Genomic DNA, 23487 nt, shown 5'->3' with positions numbered 1-23487 from the left:
TGGACGATTGCGCTCTCTCTAGATGGTTCCAGGTCCCTCGTGCCAGGGTCTCCCCCAGATGTGCTCCCCATCCTGTGAGGGAGGCATCTGTAGTCAACAGGGTCCTGGAGGTCTGGACCGTGGACATCCCGTCTTGGAGATGAGACCAACAAATCAGTGATCGACGGGCTGTGATGGATAACTGGATAGGCTTCCGTAGTCCAGAAGGACTGTGGTTCCAAACTCTCAGGATCTTGCATTGTAACGGCACATGTGCCACAGGGCCCACGGAACTGCCTCGATGGCTGTGGACATGAGACCTAGGACCGTCATGGCTGTCCTGATGGTAACCTTCCGGGTAACAGATAGGTGATGAGCCGCTCGACCAATTTTCTCCTTCCGAGGAGGAGGCAGGGAGATCATCATGCTGAGAGAATCCAGGATAAACCCCAGGAACTGAATCCGGGTAGACGGAACCACTACTGACTTCTGCCAGTTTACTAGCCAGCCCAGCTCGTTTAGAAATGCCACAGTGGTCTCCAACTGCGCTATCCCCATACACACATTCGCGGGTATAGACAGTTTAGCAGAAGGGGTTAGTGTTAGATGGTGGGAAAGGGTATGGTAAACAACAGCCACATCTGGGGTAAAATGTGTAGTGATGAGGGGCAACACGATGGCTCAGTGGTTAGCACTGCAGCGCTGGAGCCCTGGGTTCGAATCCTGCTAGGAACAACATCTGCAAGGAGTTTTTATGTTCTCCCCGTGTTTGTGTGGATTTCCCCCCATTCTACAAAGACCGACTGATAGGAGAAATAACCTTTACCTCGCCCTTTACTGATTGTACGTACAAGATGTGTAAGGATAGAAAGACTCCAAGAAGAACCATCGTTTCAAGATGGGGTGATCTCAAAACTGGGCGACACAAGCTGTATGGAAAGTCCACCAGATGTGTTGGTCCTCCTGAGCAGTCACGAAATCCATGGCTAGCCTGGTCTGATGTTTTTGAAGCCCAGCCCAGGCCCTGTATACCCCTTGCGATGGACTCTCTGCATGTACCTATGAGTTAGGGCTGGGCTTAGTCTGCAGGATCAATGGGTTAAGTCTAGGTCTCGCGGGTTGTCGAGATGGTGCACATTTGGGCTTCAAGTTCTGTAGGTACAAATAGTGGTCATGACTTGAGATCTGATCAGTGCCTTCAGGGTAGCAGGGCGATTCTTAACACCCATCACTTCTGCTATGCAGGTGGCAGGATAACATCAATGATGAAATTTTTTGTTGTATCTCACACTCGGAGGCTTCCTTCCTCTCCCAGCCCCCTCTAAACCACAAGTATAAAGTCACCTCTAGGCTCCTCCCTCCACCCCGGTGTCACTTCATCTCTTTGAGCCCATTGCTTTTTTCTCACCATCTCCCAGAGGACTCATGGACTTCTTCTGGCTCTTCTGGCTGCTGTCTCTTCTTGGAGGTACACTCCTATCTGGTGGTCTCTTACTGTGGTGTTGGTGGTCTTATCTTCACACTGTGCTGTCTTTGCAGAGGTGGACATCTCTATCACTTACAATGTGGAGGTCTTGGAGCATAGGAGGTTCTCTACAGAGGTCGGCAGGCTCTTCGGGTATAAAGTGGTGCAGTTTAATTCCAGCATTGGACAGAGGTGAGCACTGAGCGCTGCATATTCTGGAACTGAGAGCACTGACATATTCCATAGCGATGTACACAGGGCAGTATTCACACCGTGCACGATAATGGGAGCACATGAAACCCCCTGGTGACTTTATGGTAGAACAGACAGCCGTCATACCCATGTCATCATGGTTGGGGCATAATCCATTCTAACCCTCTGCTAGTCAAGTCCAGTATCAGTCCTTATTGTGGTCAGGTTATCTTCTCATACATGTAGTGTCCCCTCCTGATAACCAGCCATGATGTCCTTATTGTGGTCGGGTTATCTTCTCATACATGTAGTGTCCCCTCCTGATAACCAGCCATGATGTCCTTATTGTGGTCAGGTTATCTTCTCATACATGTAGTGTCCTCCTGATAACCAGCCATGATGTCCTTATTGTGGTCAGGTTATCTTCTCATACATGTAGTGTCCTCCTGATAACCAGCCATGATGTCCTTATTGTGACCAGGTTATCTTCTCATACATGTAGTGTCCTCCTGATAACCAGCCATGATGTCCTTATTGTGGTCGGGTTATCTTCTCATACATGTAGTGTCCCCTCCTGATAACCAGCCATGATGTCCTTATTGTGACCAGGTTATCTTCTCATACATGTAGTGTCCTCCTGATAACCAGCCATGATGTCCTTATTGTGGTCGGGTTATCTTCTCATACATGTAGTGTCCTCCTGATAACCAGCCATGATGTCCTTATTGTGGTCGGGTTATCTTCTCATACATGTAGTGTCCCCTCCTGATAACCAGCCATGATGTCCTTATTGTGGTCAGGTTATCTTCTCATACATGTAGTGTCCTCCTGATAACCAGCCATGATGTCCTTATTGTGGTCAGGTTATCTTCTCATACATGTAGTGTCCTCCTGATAACCAGCCATGATGTCCTTATTGTGGTCGGGTTATCTTCTCATACATGTAGTGTCCTCCTGATAACCAGCCATGATGTCCTTATTGTGGTCAGGTTATCTTCTCATACATGTAGTGTCCTGATAACCAGCCATGATGTCCTTATTGTGGTCAGGTTATCTTCTCATACATGTAGTGTCCTCCTGATAACCAGCCATGATGTCCTTATTGTGGTCAGGTTATCTTCTCATACATGTAGTGTTCTCTCCTGATAACCAGCCATGATGTCCTTATTGTGGTCAGGTTATCTTCTCATACATGTAGTGTCCTCTCCTGATAACCAGCCATGATGTCCTTATTGTGGTCAGGTTATCTTCTCATACATGTAGTGTCCTCCTGATAACCAGCCATGATGTCCTTATTGTGGTCGGGTTATCTTCTCATACATGTAGCGTTCTCCTGATAACCAGCCATGATGTCTTTATTGTGGTCAGGGTGTCTTCTCATACATGTAGTGTCCTCCTGATAACCAGCCATGATGTCCTTATTGTGGTCAGGTTATCTTCACCTACATGTAGTGTCCCCTCCTGATAACCAGCCATGATGTCCTTATTGTGGTCAGGTTATCTTCTCATACATGTAGTGTCCTGATAACCAGCCATGGTGTCCTTATTGTGGTCGGGTTATCTTCTCATACATGTAGTGTCCTCCTGATAACCAGCCATGATGTCCTTATTGTGGTCAGGTTATCTTCTCCTACATGTAGTGTCCTCCTGATAACCAGCCATGATGTCCTTATTGTGGTCGGGTTATCTTCTCATACATGTAGTGTCCTCCTGATAACCAGCCATGATGTCCTTATTGTGGTCAGGTTATCTTCTCATACATGTAGTGTCTCCTCCTGATAACCAGCCATGATGTCCTTATTGTGGTCAGGTTATCTTCTCATTCATGTAGTGTCCTCCTGATAACCAGCCATGATGTCCTTATTGTGGTCAGGTTATCTTCTCATACATGTAGTGTCCTCCTGATAACCAGCCATGATGTCCTTATTGTGGTCAGGTTATCTTCTCATACATGTAGTGTCCTGATAACCAGCCATGGTGTCCTTATTGTGGTCGGGTTATCTTCTCATACATGTAGTGTCCCATCCTGATAACCAGCCATGATGTCCTTATTGTGGTCAGGTTATCTTCTCATACATGTAGTGTCCTCCTGATAACCAGCCATGATGTCCTTATTGTGGTCGGGTTATCTTCTCATACATGTAGTGTCCTCCTGATAACCAGCCATGATGTCCTTATTGTGGTCAGGTTATCTTCTCATACATATAGTGTCCTCCTGATAACCAGCCATGATGTCCTTATTGTGGTCGGGTTATCTTCTCATACATGTAGTGTCCTCTCCTGATAACCAGCCATGATGTCCTTATTGTGGTCAGGTTATCTTCTCATACATGTAGTGTCCCCTCCTGATAACCAGCCATGATGTCCTTATTGTGGTCGGGTTATCTTCTCATACATGTAGTGTCCTCCTGATAACCAGCCATGATGTCCTTATTGTGGTCAGGTTATCTTCTCATACATGTAGTGTCCTCCTGATAACCAGCCATGATGTCCTTATTGTGGTCAGGTTATCTTCTCATACATGTAGTGTCCTCCTGATAACCAGCCATGATATCCTTATTGTGGTCGGGTTATCTTCTCATACATGTAGTGTCCTCCTGATAACCAGCCATGATGTCCTTATTGTGGTCAGGTTATCTTCTCATACATGTAGTGTCCTCCTGATAACCAGCCATGATGTCCTTATTGTGGTCAGGTTATCTTCTCATACATGTAGTGACCTCCTGATAACCAGCCATGATGTCCTTATTGTGGTCAGGTTATCTTCTCATACATGTAGTGACCTCCTGATAACCAGCCATGATGTCCTTATTGTGGTCAGGTTATCTTCTCATACATGTAGTGTCCTCCTGATAACCAGCCATGATGTCCTTATTGTGGTCAGGTTATCTTCTCATACATGTAGTGTCCCCTCCTGATAACCAGCCATGATGTCCTTATTGTGGTCAGGTTATCTTCTCATACATGTAGTGTCCCCTCCTGATAACCAGCCATGATGTCCTTATTGTGGTCGGGTTATCTTCTCATACATGTAGTGTCCTCCTGATAACCAGCCATGATGTCCTTATTGTGGTCAGGTTATCTTCTCATACATGTAGTGTCCCATCCTGATAACCAGCCATGATGTCCTTATTGTGGTCAGGTTATCTTCTCATACATGTAGTGTCCTCCTGATAACCAGCCATGATGTCCTTATTGTGGTCGGGTTATCTTCTCATACATGGTTATTGTCGTCTTGTCTGGTATATGACATATCGTCTTGGGTATATGATGGGTATTGGTGATCCACATGAAGTTTCTCCTTCCTCCGTATGTTTGTGACGGACCCACAATACAATATAACATCCATTTGAGGTCCCTCGTTGTGGATACGACGCTTTTTTGTTGAAGATTTTGCTGCATTTTGGGTTTGTTTTTTTTTAGCCAAAACCAAGAATGTCTAGAAATAGAATGTGAAATATTTCGGGAGTCGTCACCTGTCACCCATCACCTATCACATGACCTGTCTGAAACTTCTATTCTAATGGATGGGTCAGCTGCAGTACCAAGGACTGCCACTATACAATGTGCAGCGCTCTACTTGGTATTGAGTCTAAAGGCCATAGAACTCACTCCAATGCTGTAGTCTCTTCAGACAGCTGATCTGTGGGGGTCCCAGATATTGTTCCAATCCCAGCAGCCCCTTGTAAGCTGATGTCTGGTATAATCCTGGAGGGGGTGACATCTCTCTCACATTGCTGAGATGGTAAAAGTCTGGATAAGTTTGTCCTCCGCAGACAGCGAGGCTTTGCTGAGCGTTGGTTAGTGCTGTGCACTGGGCTGGATTTTTCGGGATTGGCCGGCAGGTTGGTAGTTGGGACTTGCCATTCCCGTGTCCTCCAGTCCGCACCTTGTGGATGTTCCTGCCGGAGCTCAGCTGTGTCAGGTTGTCCTGGTTAGCGAGGTAGAAGAAGTCTGCTAGGAGAAGAGACTATGGCAGAGCTCGGCTGGAGCCACCAAGGAGGTTGTGACTACCCGAGAGGTCCCTGACTATGTGAACTATATATACAGCCCCTAAATTCATCAGACCCCATCAACGTGCGGTTTTATATACCGCTAGAAAGTTGGCAGTGCGCTGGTTTCAGGTATGTCCCTGCTGGTGGAGATCCGATATCTCCTCATAGGTCAGCGTTATCGTCCACCATGACAGTACCCTAACATAGCCTGTACTACCAGAGGCAGCCATGACACTCGGCTACGAGGAACGTGGTATATAAAAGCCCACTACATGAGGACCTGCAGGATCAGCTGACAATAAGTTCATAGCAGGACCCCTGAGGTAAGAGCAGCGAGGCGATGGGACTCTCTGCCCCGGGACATGCTGATGGCGGATTCATTGCACAAGTCCATAGAGGGCCTGGATGCCTTTCATGAAGAGAACACTATAACGGGTTATGGACTCCAGGTTATCAGGACACGCTGAGCCAGGGCTTATACTGACTGACAGATTGGCCGGAGCCTCGTGGGGGTTTTGCCTTCCCCGGGATCAGCACTGTAGGGACTGTAGGGTTATAGCTTGCACTTGATGGACTGATGTCTTCATCTAATCTCATCTGCTAGGTAACTATGTAATTTAAAAATGGCTTCCATGCTTACTGAGTTGTGTACACTGGCTTGGGGATTACTGGGTTAATATAACATGTGACAAGGTGCGGAGTGAGAACAGACAGGAGCAACCGCAACATCAGCACATGCTTCACACATACAACCTCTCTATACAGAGTCCTCATTACCGATCCAGGATCCAACATGCTGCAGGCCTGTGATGTCATCAGTAAGGAATGCAACAATGTAACCCTGCCAAGTAAGTACATGTGTGATACAGGTGTGTGCGTGTACATGTGTGATACGGGTGTGTGCGTGTACATGTGTGATACAGGTGTGTGCGTGTACATGTGTGATACGGGTGTGTGCGTGTACATGTGTGATACAGGTGTGTGCGTGTACCTGTGTGATACGGGTGTGTGCGTGTACATGTGTGATACAGGTGTGTGCGTGTACATGTGTGGTACGGGTGTGTGTGCGTGTACATGTGTGGTACGGGTGTGTGTGCGTGTACATGTGTGGTACGGGTGTGTGTGCGTGTACATGTGTGATAAAGGTGTGTGTGCGTGTACCTGTGTGATACAGGTGTGTGCGTGTACATGTGTGATACAGGTGTGTGCGTGTACCTGTGTGATACGGGTGTGTGCGTGTACATGTGTGTGCGCGTGTACATGTGTGATACAGGTGTGTGCGTGTACCTGTGTGATACGGGTGTGTGCGTGTACATGTGTGGTACGGGTGTGTGCGCGTGTACATGTGTGATAAAGGTGTGTGTGCGTGTACCTGTGTGATACGGGTGTGTGCGTGTACATGTGTGATACGGGTGTGTGCGTGTACATGTGTGATACAGGTGTGTGTGCGTGTACATGTGTGATACAGGTGTGTACATGTGCGGTACGGGTGTGTGCGTGTATATGTGCGGTACGGGTGTGTGCGTGTACATGTGCGGTACGGGTGTGTGTGCGTGTACATGTGTGATAAAGGTGTGTGCGTGTACATGTGCGATACGGGTGTGTGCGTGTACATGTGCGATACGGGTGTGTGCGTGTACATGTGTGATAAAGGTGTGTGTGCGTGTACCTGTGTGATACAGGTGTGTGCGTGTACATGTGTGATACGGGTGTGTGCGTGTACATGTGTGATACGGGTGTGTGCGTGTACCTGTGTGATACGGGTGTGTGCGTGTACATGTGTGGTACGGGTGTGTGCGCGTGTACATGTGTGATAAAGGTGTGTGTGCGTGTACCTGTGTGATACGGGTGTGTGCGTGTACCTGTGTGGTACGGGTGTGTGCGCGTGTACATGTGTGATACGGGTGTGTGCGTGTACATGTGTGATACGGGTGTGTGCGTGTACATGTGTGATACGGGTGTGTGCGTGTACATGTGTGATACGGGTGTGTGCGTGTACATGTGTGATACGGGTGTGTACATGTGCGGTACGGGTGTGTGCGTGTACATGTGCGGTACGGGTGTGTGCGTGTACATGTGCAATACGGGTGTGTGCGTGTACATGTGCGATACGGGTGTGTGCGTGTACATGTGCGATACGGGTGTGTACATGTGCGATACGGGGGTGTGCGTGTACATGTGCGATACGGGGGTGTGCGTGTACATGTGCGATACGGGGGTGTGCGTGTACATGTGCGATACGGGGGTGTGCGTGTACATGTGTGATACGGGTGTGTGCGTGTACATGTGCGATACGGGTGTGTGCGTGTACATGTGCGATACGGGTGTGTGCGTGTACATGTGCGATACGGGTGTGTGCGTGTACATGTGTGATACAGGTGTGTGTGCGTGTACATGTGTGATACAGGTGTGTACATGTGCGGTACGGGTGTGTGCGTGTACATGTGCGGTACGGGGGTGTGCGTGTACATGTGCGGTACGGGGGTGTGCGTGTACATGTGCGGTACGGGGGTGTGCGTGTACATGTGCGGTACGGGGGTGTGCGTGTACATGTGCGATACGGGGGTGTGCGTGTACATGTGCGATACGGGGGTGTGCGTGTACATGTGCGATACGGGGGTGTGCGTGTACATGTGCGATACGGGGGTGTGCGTGTACATGTGCGATACGGGGGTGTGCGTGTACATGTGCGATACGGGTGTGTGCGTGTACATGTGCGATACGGGGGTGTGCGTGTACATGTGCGATACGGGGGTGTGCGTGTACATGTGCGATACGGGGGTGTGCGTGTACATGTGCGATACGGGTGTGTGCGTGTACATGTGCGATACGGGGGTGTGCGTGTACATGTGTGATACAGGTGTGTGTGCGTGTACATGTGTGATACAGGTGTGTACGGGTGTGTGCGTGTACATGTGCGGTACGGGTGTGTGTGTGTACATGTGCGGTACGGGGGTGTGCGTGTATATGTGCGATACGGGGGTGTGCGTGTACATGTGCGATACGGGGGTGTGCGTGTACATGTGCGATACGGGGGTGTGCGTGTACATGTGCGATACGGGGGTGTGCGTGTACATGTGCGATACGGGGGTGTGCGTGTACATGTGCGATACGGGGGTGTGCGTGTACATGTGCGATACGGGTGTGTGCGTGTACATGTGCGATACGGGTGTGTGCGTGTACATGTGCGATACGGGGGTGTGCGTGTACATGTGCGATACGGGGGTGTGCGTGTACATGTGCGATACGGGTGTGTGCGTGTACATGTGCGATACGGGTGTGTGCGTGTACATGTGCGATACGGGTGTGTGCAGTGACGTAACTACCGCTATAGCAGCAGAGGCAGCTGCCACAGGGCCCGGTGACAGCCGCTATCTCTGCTATTATTATACTTGGGGGGTCTTTTCAGACTCCTGAGTATAATGATTGGCAGCCCGGGAGAGGTAAGAAATGTAAAAAACACTGTTACGTCCCTCTCCATGATCCGACTAGGCTTCGGCCTAGTCGTCTGACGTCTCATGACCCCGGGCTGCGTCATGTGACGTCTGACATCATTGAAGATGGACTACTTTGGAGACCGACAACGTAGGAGATGGGAGATAGGGGAGTAACAGAGTTTTTTTTTTATGTTTTTCTCCCCCTGGGTCTCCGATTATTATACTCTGGGGTCTGAAAAGATATATAGAGTATAACAATTGTTTATGGGTGTCCACTATGGGACATAATACTGTGTGCAGGGGCCACTATGGGACATAATACTGTGTGCAGGGGCCACTATGGGGGATAATACTGTGTGCAGGGGTCACTATGGGACATAATACTGTGTGCAGGGGCCACTATGGGGGATAATACTGTGTGCAGGGGCCACTATGGGGGATAATACTGTGTGCAGGGGTCACTATGGGGGATAATACTGTGTGCAGGGGCCACTATGGGGGATAATACTGTGTGCAGGGGCAACTATGGGGTATAATACTGTGTGCAGGGGCCACTATGGGGGATAATACTGTGTGCAGGGGCCACTATGGGGGATAATACTGTGTGCAGGGGCAACTATGGGACATAATACTGTGTGCAGGGGCCACTATGGGGGATAATACTGTGTGCAGGGGACACTATGGGACATAATACTGTGTGCAGGGGCCACTATGGGGGATAATACTGTGTGCAGGGGCCACTATGGGGGATAATACTGTGTGCAGGGGTCACTATGGGGGATAATACTGTGTGCAGGGGTCACTATGGGACATAATACTGTGTGCAGGGATCACTATGGGGGATAATACTGTGTGCAGGGGCCACTATGGGACATAATACTGTGTGCAGGGGCCACTATGGGGGATAATACTGTGTGCAAGGGCCACTATGGGGGATAATACTGTGTGCAGGGGCCACTATGGGACATAATACTGTGTGCAGGGGCCACTATGGGGGATAATACTGTGTGCAGGGGCCACTATGGGGGATAATACTGTGTGCAGGGGCCACTATGGGACATAATACTGTGTGCAGGGGCCACTATGGGGGATAATACTGTGTGCAGGGGCCACTATGGGGGATAATACTGTGTGCAGGGGACACTATGGGACATAATACTGTGTGCAGGGGCCACTATGGGGGATAATACTGTGTGCAGGGGCCACTATGGGGGATAATACTGTGTGCAGGGGTCACTATGGGACATAATACTGTGTGCAGGGGCCACTATGGGGTATAATACTGTGTGCAGGGGCCACTATGGGACATAATACTGTGTGAAGGGACCACTATGGGGCATAATACTGTGTGCAGGGGCCACTATGGGACATAATACTGTGTGCAGGGGCCACTATGGGACATAATACTGTGTGCAGGGGCCACTATGGGGGATAATACTGTGTGCAGGGGCCACTATGGGGGATAATACTGTGTGCAGGGGCCACTATGGGGGATAATACTGTGTGCAGGGGCCACTATGGGACATAATACTGTGTGCAGGGGTCACTATGGGACATAATACTGTGTGCAGGGGCCACTATGGGACATAATACTGTGTGCAGGGGCCACTATGGGGGATAATACTGTGTGCAGGGGCCACTATGGGACATAATACTGTGTGCAGGGGCCACTATGGGACATAATACTGTGTGCAGGGGCCACTATGGGACATAATACTGTGTGCAGGGGCCACTATGGGGGATAATACTGTGTGCAGGGGCCACTATGGGACATAATACTGTGTGCAGGGGCCACTATGGGACATAATACTGTGTGCAGGGGTCACTATGGGACATAATACTGTGTGCAGGGGCCACTATGGGGGATAATACTGTGTGCAGGGGCCACTATGGGACATAATACTGTGTGCAGGGACCACTATGGGACATAATACTGTGTGCAGGGGCCACTATGGGACATAATACTGTGTGCAGGGGCCACTATGGGACATAATACTGTGTGCAGGGGCCACTATGGGGGATAATACTGTGTGCAGGGGCCACTATGGGGGATAATACTGTGTGCAGGGGCCACTATGGGGGATAATACTGTGTGCAGGGGCCACTATGGGGTATAATACTGTGTTAGGTTTATGGGGTATAGTAGAGTGCGCAGGAATGCGTAGGAGGGGTCGGTTGAGGTCCTCGGCATTGGTGTGGGGCGGGGGGGGGGCCCATGTGAAAAGTTCGCCACAGGGCCCCGCCATTCCTAGTTACGCCACTGAATGTGAGTGTGTGCTGTTACTACCAAACATCCTCTATCCTTATGACTTCTCTCTTCCTCCCCTAGATGAGGACAGCACTTTACACCTTGGCCTGACCCTGGAGGTGGAACCGCTATCCAGCCGCTGTCTTGTAGGTCTTTATGCGCCCCCTCCCCTATATATACTGTATAGAGAGAAGTACAGTGTTGGCCACAAGTATCGTCCCCTGCAGTCCTGTCAGATAATCCTCGCTGTCTCCAGATAATGATTACACAGCACAAACTCTTATATAGTATATAAGTGACACAGGGTATATACAGTATAAGTATCGCCCCCTGCAGTCCTGTCAGATAATCCTCGCTGTCCCCCAGATAATGATTACACAGCACAGACTCTTATATAGTATATACAGTCCTATGAAAAAGTTTGGGCACCCCTATTAATCTTAATCATTTTTAGTTCTAAATATTTTGGTATTTGCAGCAGCCATTTCAGTTTGATATATCTAATAACTGATGGACACAGTAATATTTCAGGATTGAAATGAGGTTTATTGTACTAACAGAAAATGTGCAATATGCATTAAACCAAAATTTGACCGGTGCAAAAGTATGGGCACCTCAACAGAAAAGTGACATTAATATTTAGTAGATCCTCCTTTTGCAAAGATAACAGCCTCTAGTCGCTTCCTGTAGCTTTTAATCAGTTCCTGGATCCTGGATAAAGGTATTTTGGACAAACAATTCAAGTTCAGTTCAGTTAGATGGTCGCCGAGCATGGACAGCCCGCTTCAAATCATCCCACAGATGTTCAATGATATTCAGGTCTGGGGACTGGGATGGCCATTCCAGAACATTGTCATTGTTCCTCTGCATGAATGCCTGAGGATTTGGAGCGGTGTTTTGGATCATTGTCTTGCTGAAATATCCATCCCCGGCGTAACTTCAACTTCGTCACTGATTCTTGAACATTATTCTCAAGAATCTGCTGATACTGAGTGGAATCCATGCGACTCTCAACTTTAACAAGATTCCCGGTGCCGGCATTGGCCACACAGCCCCAAAGCATGATGGAACCTCCACCAAATTTTACAGTGGGTAGCATGTGTTTTTCTTGGAATGCTGTTTCTTTTTGGACGCCATGCATAACGCCTTTTTTTACAACCAAACAACTCAATTTTTGTTTCCAAAATGAAGCTGCCTTGTCCAAATGTGCTTTTTCATACCTCAGGCAACTCTATTTGTGGCGTACGTGCAGAAACGGCTTCTTTCTCATCACTCTCCCATACAGCTTCTCCTTGTGCAAAGTGCGCTGTATAGTTGACCGATGCACAGTGACACCATCTGCAGCAAGATGATGCTGCAGCTCTTTGGAGGTGTCTGTGGATTGTCCTTGACTGTTCTCACCATTCTTCTTCTCTGCCTTTCTGATATTTTTCTTGGCCTGCCACTTCTGGGCTTAACAAGAACTGTCCCTGTGCTCTTCCATTTCCTTACTATGTTCCTCACAGTGGAAACTGACAGGTTAAATCTCTGAGACAACGTTTTGTATCCTTCCCCTGAACAACTATGTTGAACAATCTTTGTTTTCAGATCATTTGAGAGTTGTTTTGAGTAGCCCATGATGCCACTCTTCAGAGGAGATTCAAATAGGAGAACAACTTGCAATTGGCCACCTTAAATACCTTTTCTTATGATTGGATACATCTGGCTATGAAGTTCAAAGCTCACTGAGGTTACAAAACCAATTTTGTGCTTCAGTAAGTCAGTAAAAAGTAGTTAGGGGAATTCAAATCAATAAAATGATAAGGGTGCCCATACTTTTGCACCGGTCAAATTTTGGTTTAATGCATATTGCACATTTTCTGTTAGTACAATAAACCTCATTTCAATCCTGAAATATTACTGTGTCCATCAGTTATTAGATATATCAAACTGAAATGGCTGTTGCAAACACCAAAATATTTAGAACAAAAAATGATTAAGATTAATAGGGGTGCCCAAACTTTTTCATAGGACTGTAAGTGACACAGGGTATATACAGTATAAGTATCGCCCCCTGTAGTCCTGTCAGATAATCCTCGGTGTCCCCCAGATAATGATTACACAGCACAGACTCTTATATAGTATATAAGTGACACAGGGTATATACAGTATAAGTATCGCCCCCTGCAGTCCTGTCAGATAATCCCCGGTGTCCCCCAGATAATGATTACACAGCACAGACTCTTATATAGTATATAAGTGACACAGGGTATATACAGTATAAGTATCGCCCCCTGCAGTCCTGTCAGATAATCCTCGCTGTCCCCCAGATAATGATTACACAGCACAAACTCTTTGGTAATATCTTCAGTTATTTTGTTTGCAATGAAAAAACACAAAAGAGAATGAAAAAAAAGTCACATCATTGATCATTTTACACAAAACTCCAAAACTGGTGCGGACAGAAGTATTGGCGCCCTCAGCCTAATACTTGGTAGCACAACCTTTAGACACAATAACTGCGCACAACCGCTTCCGCTAACCAGCAATGAGTTTCTTACAAGGCTCTGCTGGAATCTTAGACCCTTCTTCTTTGGCAAACTGCTCGCGGTCCCCCCTGAGATGTGAAGGGGGCCTTCTCCAAACTGCCACCAAGAGATCTCTCCCCCTCCCCCACAGGTGTTCTATGGGATTCAGGGCTGGACTCATTGCTGCCACTTTACAAGTCTCCAGGGCTTTCTCTCACCACCATTTTCTAGTGCTGACCTGAAGTGTGTTTTGGGTCCTTGTCCTGCTGGAAGAGCCCTGACCTCTGAGGGAGACCCCGCTTTCTCACACTGGGCCCTACATGATGCTGCACAATGTGTTGGTCGTCTTCAGACTTCATAATGCCATGCACACAGTCAAGCAGTCCAGTGCCAGAGGCAGCAAAGCAACCCCAAACCATCAGGGCCCTCCGCCATGTCTGACTGTAGGGGGCGTCTTCTTCTCTCTTTTCCCTGTAATCTCTATGTTGAGGCCTTCTCCTACTTTTGTCTCCTCTGACCAGAGAACATTCTTCCAGAACGGTTTTGGCTTTCTCAGGTAAGTTTTGGCAAACTCCAGCCTGGCTTCTGTCTGTGGGTAAGAAGTGGGGTCTTCCTGGGTCTCCTACCATACAGTCCCTTCTCATTCAGACGCTGACGCTGGATAGTACGGGGTGACACTGTTGTACCCTCGGACTGCAGGGCAGCTTGGACTTGTTTGGATGTTAGTCGAGGTTCTTTATCCGCCATCCGCACAATCTTGCGGTGAAATCTCTGGTCAATGTTTCTTTTGCGTCCACATCTAGGGAGGTTAGCCACAGGGCCATGGGCTTTACACTTCTTACTGACACTGCGCACGGTAGACACAGGAACATTCAGGGCTTTGGAGATGGACTTGTAGCCTTGAGATTGCTCAGGCTTCCTCACAATTTTGCTTCTCAAGTCCTCAGACAGTTCTTTGGTCTTCTTTCTTTTCTCCATGCTCAATGTGGTCACACAAGGACACAGGACAGAGGTGGAGTCAACTTTAATCCATTTCAACTGGCTGCAAGTGTGATTTAGTTATTGCCAACACCTGTTAGCTGCCTCAGGTAAGTAACAGGTGCTGTTAATTACACAAATTACAGAAGCATTACATGATTTTTCAAACAGCGCCAATACTTCTGTCCACCCCCTTTTTTATGTTTGCTGTGGAATTATATCTAATTTGGCTTTTTGACAATTCTTTTTGTGGTTTTCCATTGAAGACAAATTAAATGAAGAAAATACCAAAGAATTTGTGACTGTAATCATTATCTGGAAGAACACGAGGATTATCTGACAGAATTGCAGGGGTGCACATACTTTTGGCCAACACTGTATGTGCCCCCTCAGACTCCCCCATTCTACACTTACAATATTTTGGAGGTCTCTGGTACAAATTTTTGCTCTTTTATGTTGTAGATAATTTGTGAGGTTGACCCCTACTAAACACCCCCATAGTATTACCCCTCCTCCACCAAACTGTACAGCTGGCACCCCTCCATCTGACACTATATATTGTACATTACACCCCTCCATCTGACACTATATATTGTACATTACACCCCTCCATCTGACACTATATATTGTACATTACACCCTCCATCTGACGCTATATATTGTACATTACACCCCTCCATCTGACACTATATATTGTACATTACACCCCTCCATCTGACACTATATATTGTACATTACACCCTCCATCTGACACTATATATTGTACATTACACCACTCCATCTGACTCTATATATTGTACATTACACCCCTCCATCTGACACTATATATTGTACATTACACCCCTCCATCTGACACTATATATTGTACATTACACCCCTCCATCTGACACTATATATTGTATATTACACCCTCCATCTGACGCTATATATTGTACATTACACCCCTCCATCTGACACTATACATTGTACATTACACCCCTCCATCTGACACTATATATTGTACATTACACCCCTCCATCTGACACTATATATTGTACATTACACCCCTCCATCTGACACTATATATTGTACATTACACCCCTCCATCTGACACTATATATTGTACATTACATCCCTCCATCTGACACTATATATTGTACATTACACCCCTCCATCTGACACTATACATTGTACATTACACCCCTCCATCTGACACTATATATTGTACATTACACCCCTCCATCTGACACTATATATATATATACATTACACCCCTCCATCTGACACTATATATTGTACATTACACCCCTCCATTTTGACACTATATATTATACATTACACCCCTCCATCTGACACTATATATTGTACATTACACCCCTCCATCTGACGCTATATATTGTACATTACACCCTCCATCTGACACTATATATTGTACATTACACCCCTCCATCTGACACTATATATTGTACATTACACCCTCCATCTGACACTATATATATATATATATACATTACACCCTCCATCTGACACTATATATATATATATACATTACACCCCTCCATCTGACGCTATATATTATACATTACACCCTCCATCTGACACTATATATTGTACATTACACCCTCCATCTGACACTATATATTGTACATTACACCCCTCCATCTGACGCTATATATTGTACATTACACCCCTCCATCTGACACTATATATTGTACATTACACCCTCCATCTGACACTATATATATATATATATATACATTACACCCCTCCATCTGACACTATATATATATATATATACATTACACCCCTCCATCTGACACTATATATTGTACATTACACCCTCCATCTGACGCTATATATTGTACATTACACCCTCCATCTGACACTATATATTGTACATTACACCCCTCCATCTGACACTATATATTGTACATTACACCCTCCATCTGACACTATATATATATATATACATTACACCCCTCCATCTGACACTATATATATATATATACATTACACCCCTCCATCTGACACTATATATTGTACATTACACCCTCCATCTGACACTATATATTGTACATTACACCCTCCATCTGACACTATATATTGTACATTACACCCTCCATCTGACACTATATATTGTACATTACACCCCTCCATCTGACGCTATATATTGTACATTACACCCCTCCATCTGACGCTATATATATACATTACACCCCTCCATCTGACGCTATACATTGTACATTACACCCCTCCATCTGACGCTATATATTGTACATTACACCCCTCCATCTGACTCTATATATTGTACATTACACCCTCCATCTGACACTATATATTGTACATTACACCCCTCCATCTGACACTATATATTGTACATTACACCCTCCATCTGACACTATATATATATATATATATACATTACACCCCTCCATCTGACACTATATATATATATATACATTACACCCCTCCATCTGACGCTATATATTATACATTACACCCTCCATCTGACGCTATATATTGTACATTACACCCCTCCATCTGACTCTATATATTGTACATTACTCAGATACAGATGGTTGAACAGTAGTAAATGTCAAACAGGAATATTGGGGGTTAGAGGGACCTGGCCGACCACACTGGGGTCTGCCTTCTAATTCTTCCATCCCCTCCATCTTCATATTGTGTGTGACGGAGGAGCCGCTACTGAGATGACGTCAGATGGTATAAAGCAGAATCTTTCAATGTGTCCTGTCCGTGTCTCCAGACATCTTCTATTCTGACCCATCTCACCCTGAGTGCTTGCTCTGTTAGGTTTGTGGCTTTGAAGATCCTCATGACTGTTCAAAGACCCTGTACACAAAAGGGGCTTGCTACACCGTGGACTCCAACCTCATGGCGTCTGAGAAGATTACGCCTGGTTATCAAGGTGGGTACCACAATGGAAGATGGTGGCCCTAGTATCAGACATTATAGAAAACAGGACTTCTAGTCATGACTGGTGGCCACCTGTAGAAGATCATAGTGCATCTTACCGGTGTGAGGCCTGGCCCAACACCGTTAGGTAAAACGGGGTACTACTAGATATGTACCAGGTTCAGAGTCATGTTCACTCATATTATAAAGTGACTCACATTCCTCCTTCTCCTCGCGAACTCCTTCTCTAATCCCTACCTGCCGCCTGTTCCTCCTTCTCCTCGCCCTCTCCTATCTTCATCCCTAACTTCTGCTTGTTCCTCCTTCTCCTCGCCCACTCCTTCCTTCATCCCTAACTTCTGCTTGTTCCTCCTTCTCCTCGCCCACTCCTTCCTTCATCCCTAACTTCTGCTTGTTCCTCCTTCTCCTCGCCCACTCCTTCCTTCATCCCTAACTTCTGCTTGTTCCTCCTTCTCCTCGCCCACTCCTTCTCTAATCCCTACCTGCCGCTTGTTCCTCCTTCTCCTCGCCCACTCCTTCCCTAATCCCTACCTGCCGCCTGTTCCTCCTTCTCCTCGCCCACTCCTTCCTTCATCCCTACTTTCTGTTTGTTACTCCTTCTCCTCGCCCACTCCTTCTCTAATCCCTACCTGCCACCTGTTCCTCCTTCTCCTCGCCCTCTCCTATCTTCATCCCTAACTTCTGCTTGTTCCTCCTTCTCCTCGCCCACTCCTTCCCTAATCCCTACCTGCCACCTGTTCCTCCTTCTCCTCGCCCTCTCCTTCCTTCATCCCTAACTTCTGCTTGTTCCTCCTTCTCCTCGCCCACTCCTTCTCTAATCCCTACCTGCCGCTTGTTCCTCCTTCTCCTCGCCCACTCCTTCCCTAATCCCTACCTGCCGCCTGTTCCTCCTTCTCCTCGCCCACTCCTTCCTTCATCCCTACTTTCTGTTTGTTACTCCTTCTCCTCGCCCACTCCTTCTCTAATCCCTACCTGCCACCTGTTCCTCCTTCTCCTCGCCCACTCCTTCCCTAATCCCTACCTGCCGCCTGTTCCTCCTTCTCCTCGCCCACTCCTTCCTTCATCCCTACTTTCTGTTTGTTACTCCTTCTCCTCGCCCACTCCTTCTCTAATCCCTACCTGCCACCTGTTCCTCCTTCTCCTCGCCCTCTCCTATCTTCATCCCTAACTTCTGCTTGTTCCTCCTTCTCCTCGCCCACTCCTTCCCTAATCCCTACCTGCCACCTGTTCCTCCTTCTCCTCGCCCTCTCCTATCTTCATCCCTAACTTCTGCTTGTTCCTCCTTCTCCTCGCCCTCTCCTATCTTCATCCCTAACTTCTGCTTGTTCCTCCTTCTCCTCGCCCACTCCTTCCCTAATCCCTACCTGCCACCTGTTCCTCCTTCTCCTCGCCCTCTCCTATCTTCATCCCTAACTTCTGCTTGTTCCTCCTTCTCCTCGCCCACTCCTTCTTTAACCCTTTCACTGCCAAGGGTCTCTGGAAATTTTGCACCTCCAGTAGCCGGAGCAATTTTCACAGTTTTGAGATGGAAAAATCAAACCTAAATTGCAACATTAAAAAAGCATCCAACCCCCCCATACCTGTATATTTTCTTAAAGTAGACACCCGCAGCATTGTCAGAATGCCACTTTGTACTGTATACGAACAGGCACCTTCATGCAATTTTGATTTAAAATGAATGCTTTATGAAAAAATGCAAATTAATGTATATTAGTTGTTAAAAGCGGAAACCAAAAAAAAATTATCTGCACCAAACCTCCTAAAAATAAGAGGCCAACATGTGCAGAGTTCATACATATCACTATGGCATCACCCGCATGCACATATCACTATGGCCTACTACACCATATATATATATCTCACTATATCTGCTGTAATATTGAATGGTATATGATTATCTATTTCACCCATCTCTGTGTGATCCCTGAACTCTATTCTAGCATTTCCATGTGTTCTTATCTGTACTAGTGTCAGTCTTTGATCCTCACTGATTTTATGGCTGTTTCTGGTCAGTGATTCCTTGTCTCCGCCGCTCTCCTCATGTGTCACCGTTTGTAGACTAATTAGTTAACTTAATTTAGTGCTAGTTCTGAAGCTGTGCTCTCCTATATAAGTATATACAGCTTATGGGGGAGCATTTCATTTGCAGCATGCATCTTAACCAAATTGTATCTTAACCAAAGTGCACTTATACATGGCACGGAACCGGCGCACCATGGCAGAACACCAGGTAACTTACAACCTAAAACAACAAGTTTTACCACATGGTAACCTATAGCTGCACTGTCTCTTACTATCTTAGCCATTGTCTACCTGCAGATCTCTCCTCCATCTCCACCACCAGTACACTCCATCCATGGCAGTCCTCTCCTCCATCTCTACCACCAGTATACACTATACATATCAGACCTCTCCTCCATCTCCACCACCAGTACACTCCATCCATGGCAGTCCTCTCCTCCATCTCTACCACCAGTACACTCCATCCATGGCAGTCCTCTCCTCCATCTCTACCACCAGTACACTCCATCCATGGCAGACCTCTCCTCCATCTCTACCACCAGTACACTCCATCCATGGCAGTCCTCTCCTCCATCTCTACCACCAGTACACTCCATCCATGTCAGTCCTCTCCTCCATCTCCACCACCAGTACACTCCATCCATATCAGAAATCTCTCTTCCATCTCTACCACCAGTACGCTCCATCCATGGCAGACCTCTCCTCCACCTCTACCACCAGTATGCTCCATCCATATCAGAAATCTCTCTTCCATCTCTACCACCAGTACGCTCCATCCATGGCAGACCTCTCCTCCATCTCCACCACCAGTACGCTCCATCCATGGCAGACCTCTCCTCCATCTCTACCACCAGTACGCTCCATCCATGGCAGACCTCTCCTCCACCTCTACCACCAGTACGCTCCATCCATATCAGAAATCTCTCTTCCATCTCTACCACCAGTACGCTCCATCCATGGCAGACCTCTCCTCCACCTCTACCACCAGTACGCTCCATCCATATCAGAAATCTCTCTTCCATCTCTACCACCAGTACGCTCCATCCATGTCAGTCCTCTCCTCCATCTCCACCACCAGTACGCTCCATCCATGGCAGACCTCTCCTCCACCTCTACCACCAGTATGCTCCATCCATATCAGAAATCTCTCTTCCATCTCTACCACCAGTATGCTCCATCCATGTCAGTCCTCTCCTCCATCTCTACCACCAGTACGCTCCATCCATGGCAGACCTCTCCTCCACCTCTACCACCAGTATGCTCCATCCATATCAGAAATCTCTCTTCCATCTCTACCACCAGTATGCTCCATCCATGTCAGTCCTCTCCTCCATCTCCACCACCAGTACGCTCCATCCATGGCAGACCTCTCCTCCACCTCTACCACCAGTATGCTCCATCCATATCAGAAATCTCTCTTCCACCTCTACCACCAGTATGCTCCATCCATATCAGAAATCTCTCTTCCATCTCTACCACCAGTACGCTCCATCCATGGCAGACCTCTCCTCCACCTCTACCACCAGTACGCTCCATCCATGTCAGTCCTCTCCTCCATCTCCACCACCAGTACGCTCCATCCATGTCAGTCCTCTCCTCCACCTCTACCACCAGTACGCTCCATCCATATCAGAAATCTCTCTTCCATCTCTACCACCAGTACGCTCCATCCATGGCAGACCTCTCCTCCACCTCTACCACCAGTATGCTCCATCCATATCAGAAATCTCTCTTCCATCTCTACCACCAGTACACTCCATCCATGGCAGACCTCTCCTCCATCTCTACCACCAGTATACACTATACATATCAGACCTCTCCTCCATCTCTACCACCAGTATACACTATACATATCAGTCCTCTCCTCCATCTCTACCACCAGTACGCTCCATCCATGTCAGTCCTCTCCTCCATCTCTACCACCAGTATGCTCCATCCATGTCAGTCCCTCTTTTCTTCCTTCTCCCATGTACAGCTCTCACACTTTTCAGTCTCTTTAATCTCCCCTTTACTTCTTTTAGCAGTGATACCAAACATAAGCGCCCCCATAAATCACTGAACCCCCTTCTGTCTCTGTCCATGTTACTCCTCACTGCTGGGGACATCTCTCCTAACCCCGGCCCTCCTTCCTTCACTAACTCTTCTTCCTACACACAGAAGGTCTACAAACCTCATCAGTAGTCAAAGTGTTCCTTCTCATCTCTCCCGTCTCTTACCTGCTCTCTCTGGAACGCCTGCTCAGTGTGTAACAAACTAGAATATATTAATGACTTGTTCCTTATAAATCCTTCGGCCTGCTTGCCCTTACTGAGCCCTGAATCCAGCAGGCAGATACGGCCTCCCCTGCTGCTCTGTCTCATGGTGGCCTACAATTCTCACATACCTCTAGGCCTGACAACAGGCAGGGTGGTGGGGTAGGATTACTTCTGTCACCACAGTGTATATTACAGGTTATTCCCCCGGTACCCTCACTCACATTCTCCTAATTTGAAGTCCATGCTATCAGACTTTTCCGCCCACTCTCCTTACGTGTAGCTGTGATCTACCGTCCACCTGGCTCACCCTACCAATTTTTGGACCACTTTGCCTCTTGGCTTCCCCACTTTTTATCCAGTGACATTCCTACCCTCATCATGGGTGACTGTAACATCCCTATTGCCCCCCCTCACTCCCCGGCTGCCTCACAGTTTCTCTCATTAACCACTTCTCTTGGTCTCTCACAATGTTCTTCTGCCACACATGTAGGTGGAAACACGATTGATCTAGTCTTCCATCGACTCCTCACAGTTTCTAAATTTACTAACTCTTCTCTGCCGCTCCCTGATCATAACCTTCTGTCTCTCACCATCAGTGCCCTCTCCCCTTCACAAGATACCCCTACCCATCACACATATAGGAACTTGCGTGCTATTGACACCCAGCACCTCTCAGATACTCTACAGTCCTCTCTGTCCCCCATCTCTTCAATCTCCTGTCCTAATCTGGCCACCAGTCACTATAATGAAACCCTTAAAAATGCATTGGATGAGGTGGCTCCCCCCTCCACTCGTAAAGTCCCACGTAGGAGGCAGCAGCCCTGGCACACGCCACAGACACGATTTCTTCAGCGCTGCTCTAGGTGTGCCGAACGTCTCTGGAGAAAATCACGTTCACCTGCAGATTTCCTCCACTTCAAGTTTATGCTTAAACCATATAGTTCTGCCCTTCACCTCGCCAAACAAGACTATTTCACCGCCCTCACCTCTTCTCTCTCCAGCAACCCTAAAAGGCTTTTTGAAACTTTTCACTTCTTACTCACACCCAAGGTGCAGACGCCATTCACAGACCTTAGTGCTGATGACCTGGCCACGTATTTCCATGCTAAAATTGATAAGATCCATCAGGAAATTACTGCCCAAGCCCCAGGTGGCATTGATAACCTCATCAACCGCACTTCAGCCTGTCCATTCTCATCTTTTGAACCTGTTACAGAAGAGGAAGTCTCCCAACTACTTTCTTCATCTCGCCCTACAACCTGCAGCAGTGACCCCTTCCCCTCACACCTTCTCCAATCTCTGTCGCCTGCTGTCACTACTTACCTTACTAAAATATTTACCCTCTCTCTCTCTCTTCTGGAATCTTCTCATCCTCCTTCATGCTGTTATAACTCCGCTATTGATAAAACCCTCCCTGGACCCGTCCTGTGCTGCTAACTATCGACCCGTCTCTAACCTCCCCTTCATCTCTAAACTCTTGGAACGCCTGGTCT

At 47.4% G+C, this 23487-nt stretch overlaps 1 protein-coding gene across 1 annotated transcript in view; it reads left to right on the top strand.

Moving 5' to 3' along the window:
- The first annotated feature begins 1391 nt into the window (after positions 1–1391).
- Positions 1392–23487, top strand: part of LOC142188555 (integrin alpha-L-like) — a 52920-nt gene continuing 30824 nt past the window's right edge. Inside the window, exons 1-5 of the mRNA XM_075261856.1 lie at positions 1392–1447; positions 1519–1636; positions 6397–6479; positions 11398–11462; positions 17595–17709. Coding sequence (XP_075117957.1) covers positions 1405–1447; positions 1519–1636; positions 6397–6479; positions 11398–11462; positions 17595–17709 — 424 coding nt within the window. The 5' untranslated portion in view covers positions 1392–1404. The remainder of the gene's footprint in view (positions 1448–1518; positions 1637–6396; positions 6480–11397; positions 11463–17594; positions 17710–23487) is intronic.

The sequence above is a fragment of the Leptodactylus fuscus genome, unplaced genomic scaffold (genome assembly GCF_031893055.1).
Source record: "Leptodactylus fuscus isolate aLepFus1 unplaced genomic scaffold, aLepFus1.hap2 HAP2_SCAFFOLD_507, whole genome shotgun sequence".
Lineage (NCBI taxonomy): Eukaryota > Metazoa > Chordata > Amphibia > Anura > Leptodactylidae > Leptodactylus > Leptodactylus fuscus.
The sequence above is the reverse complement of the archived record's forward strand: the minus strand, read 5'-3'. Positions and strand labels throughout refer to the sequence as shown.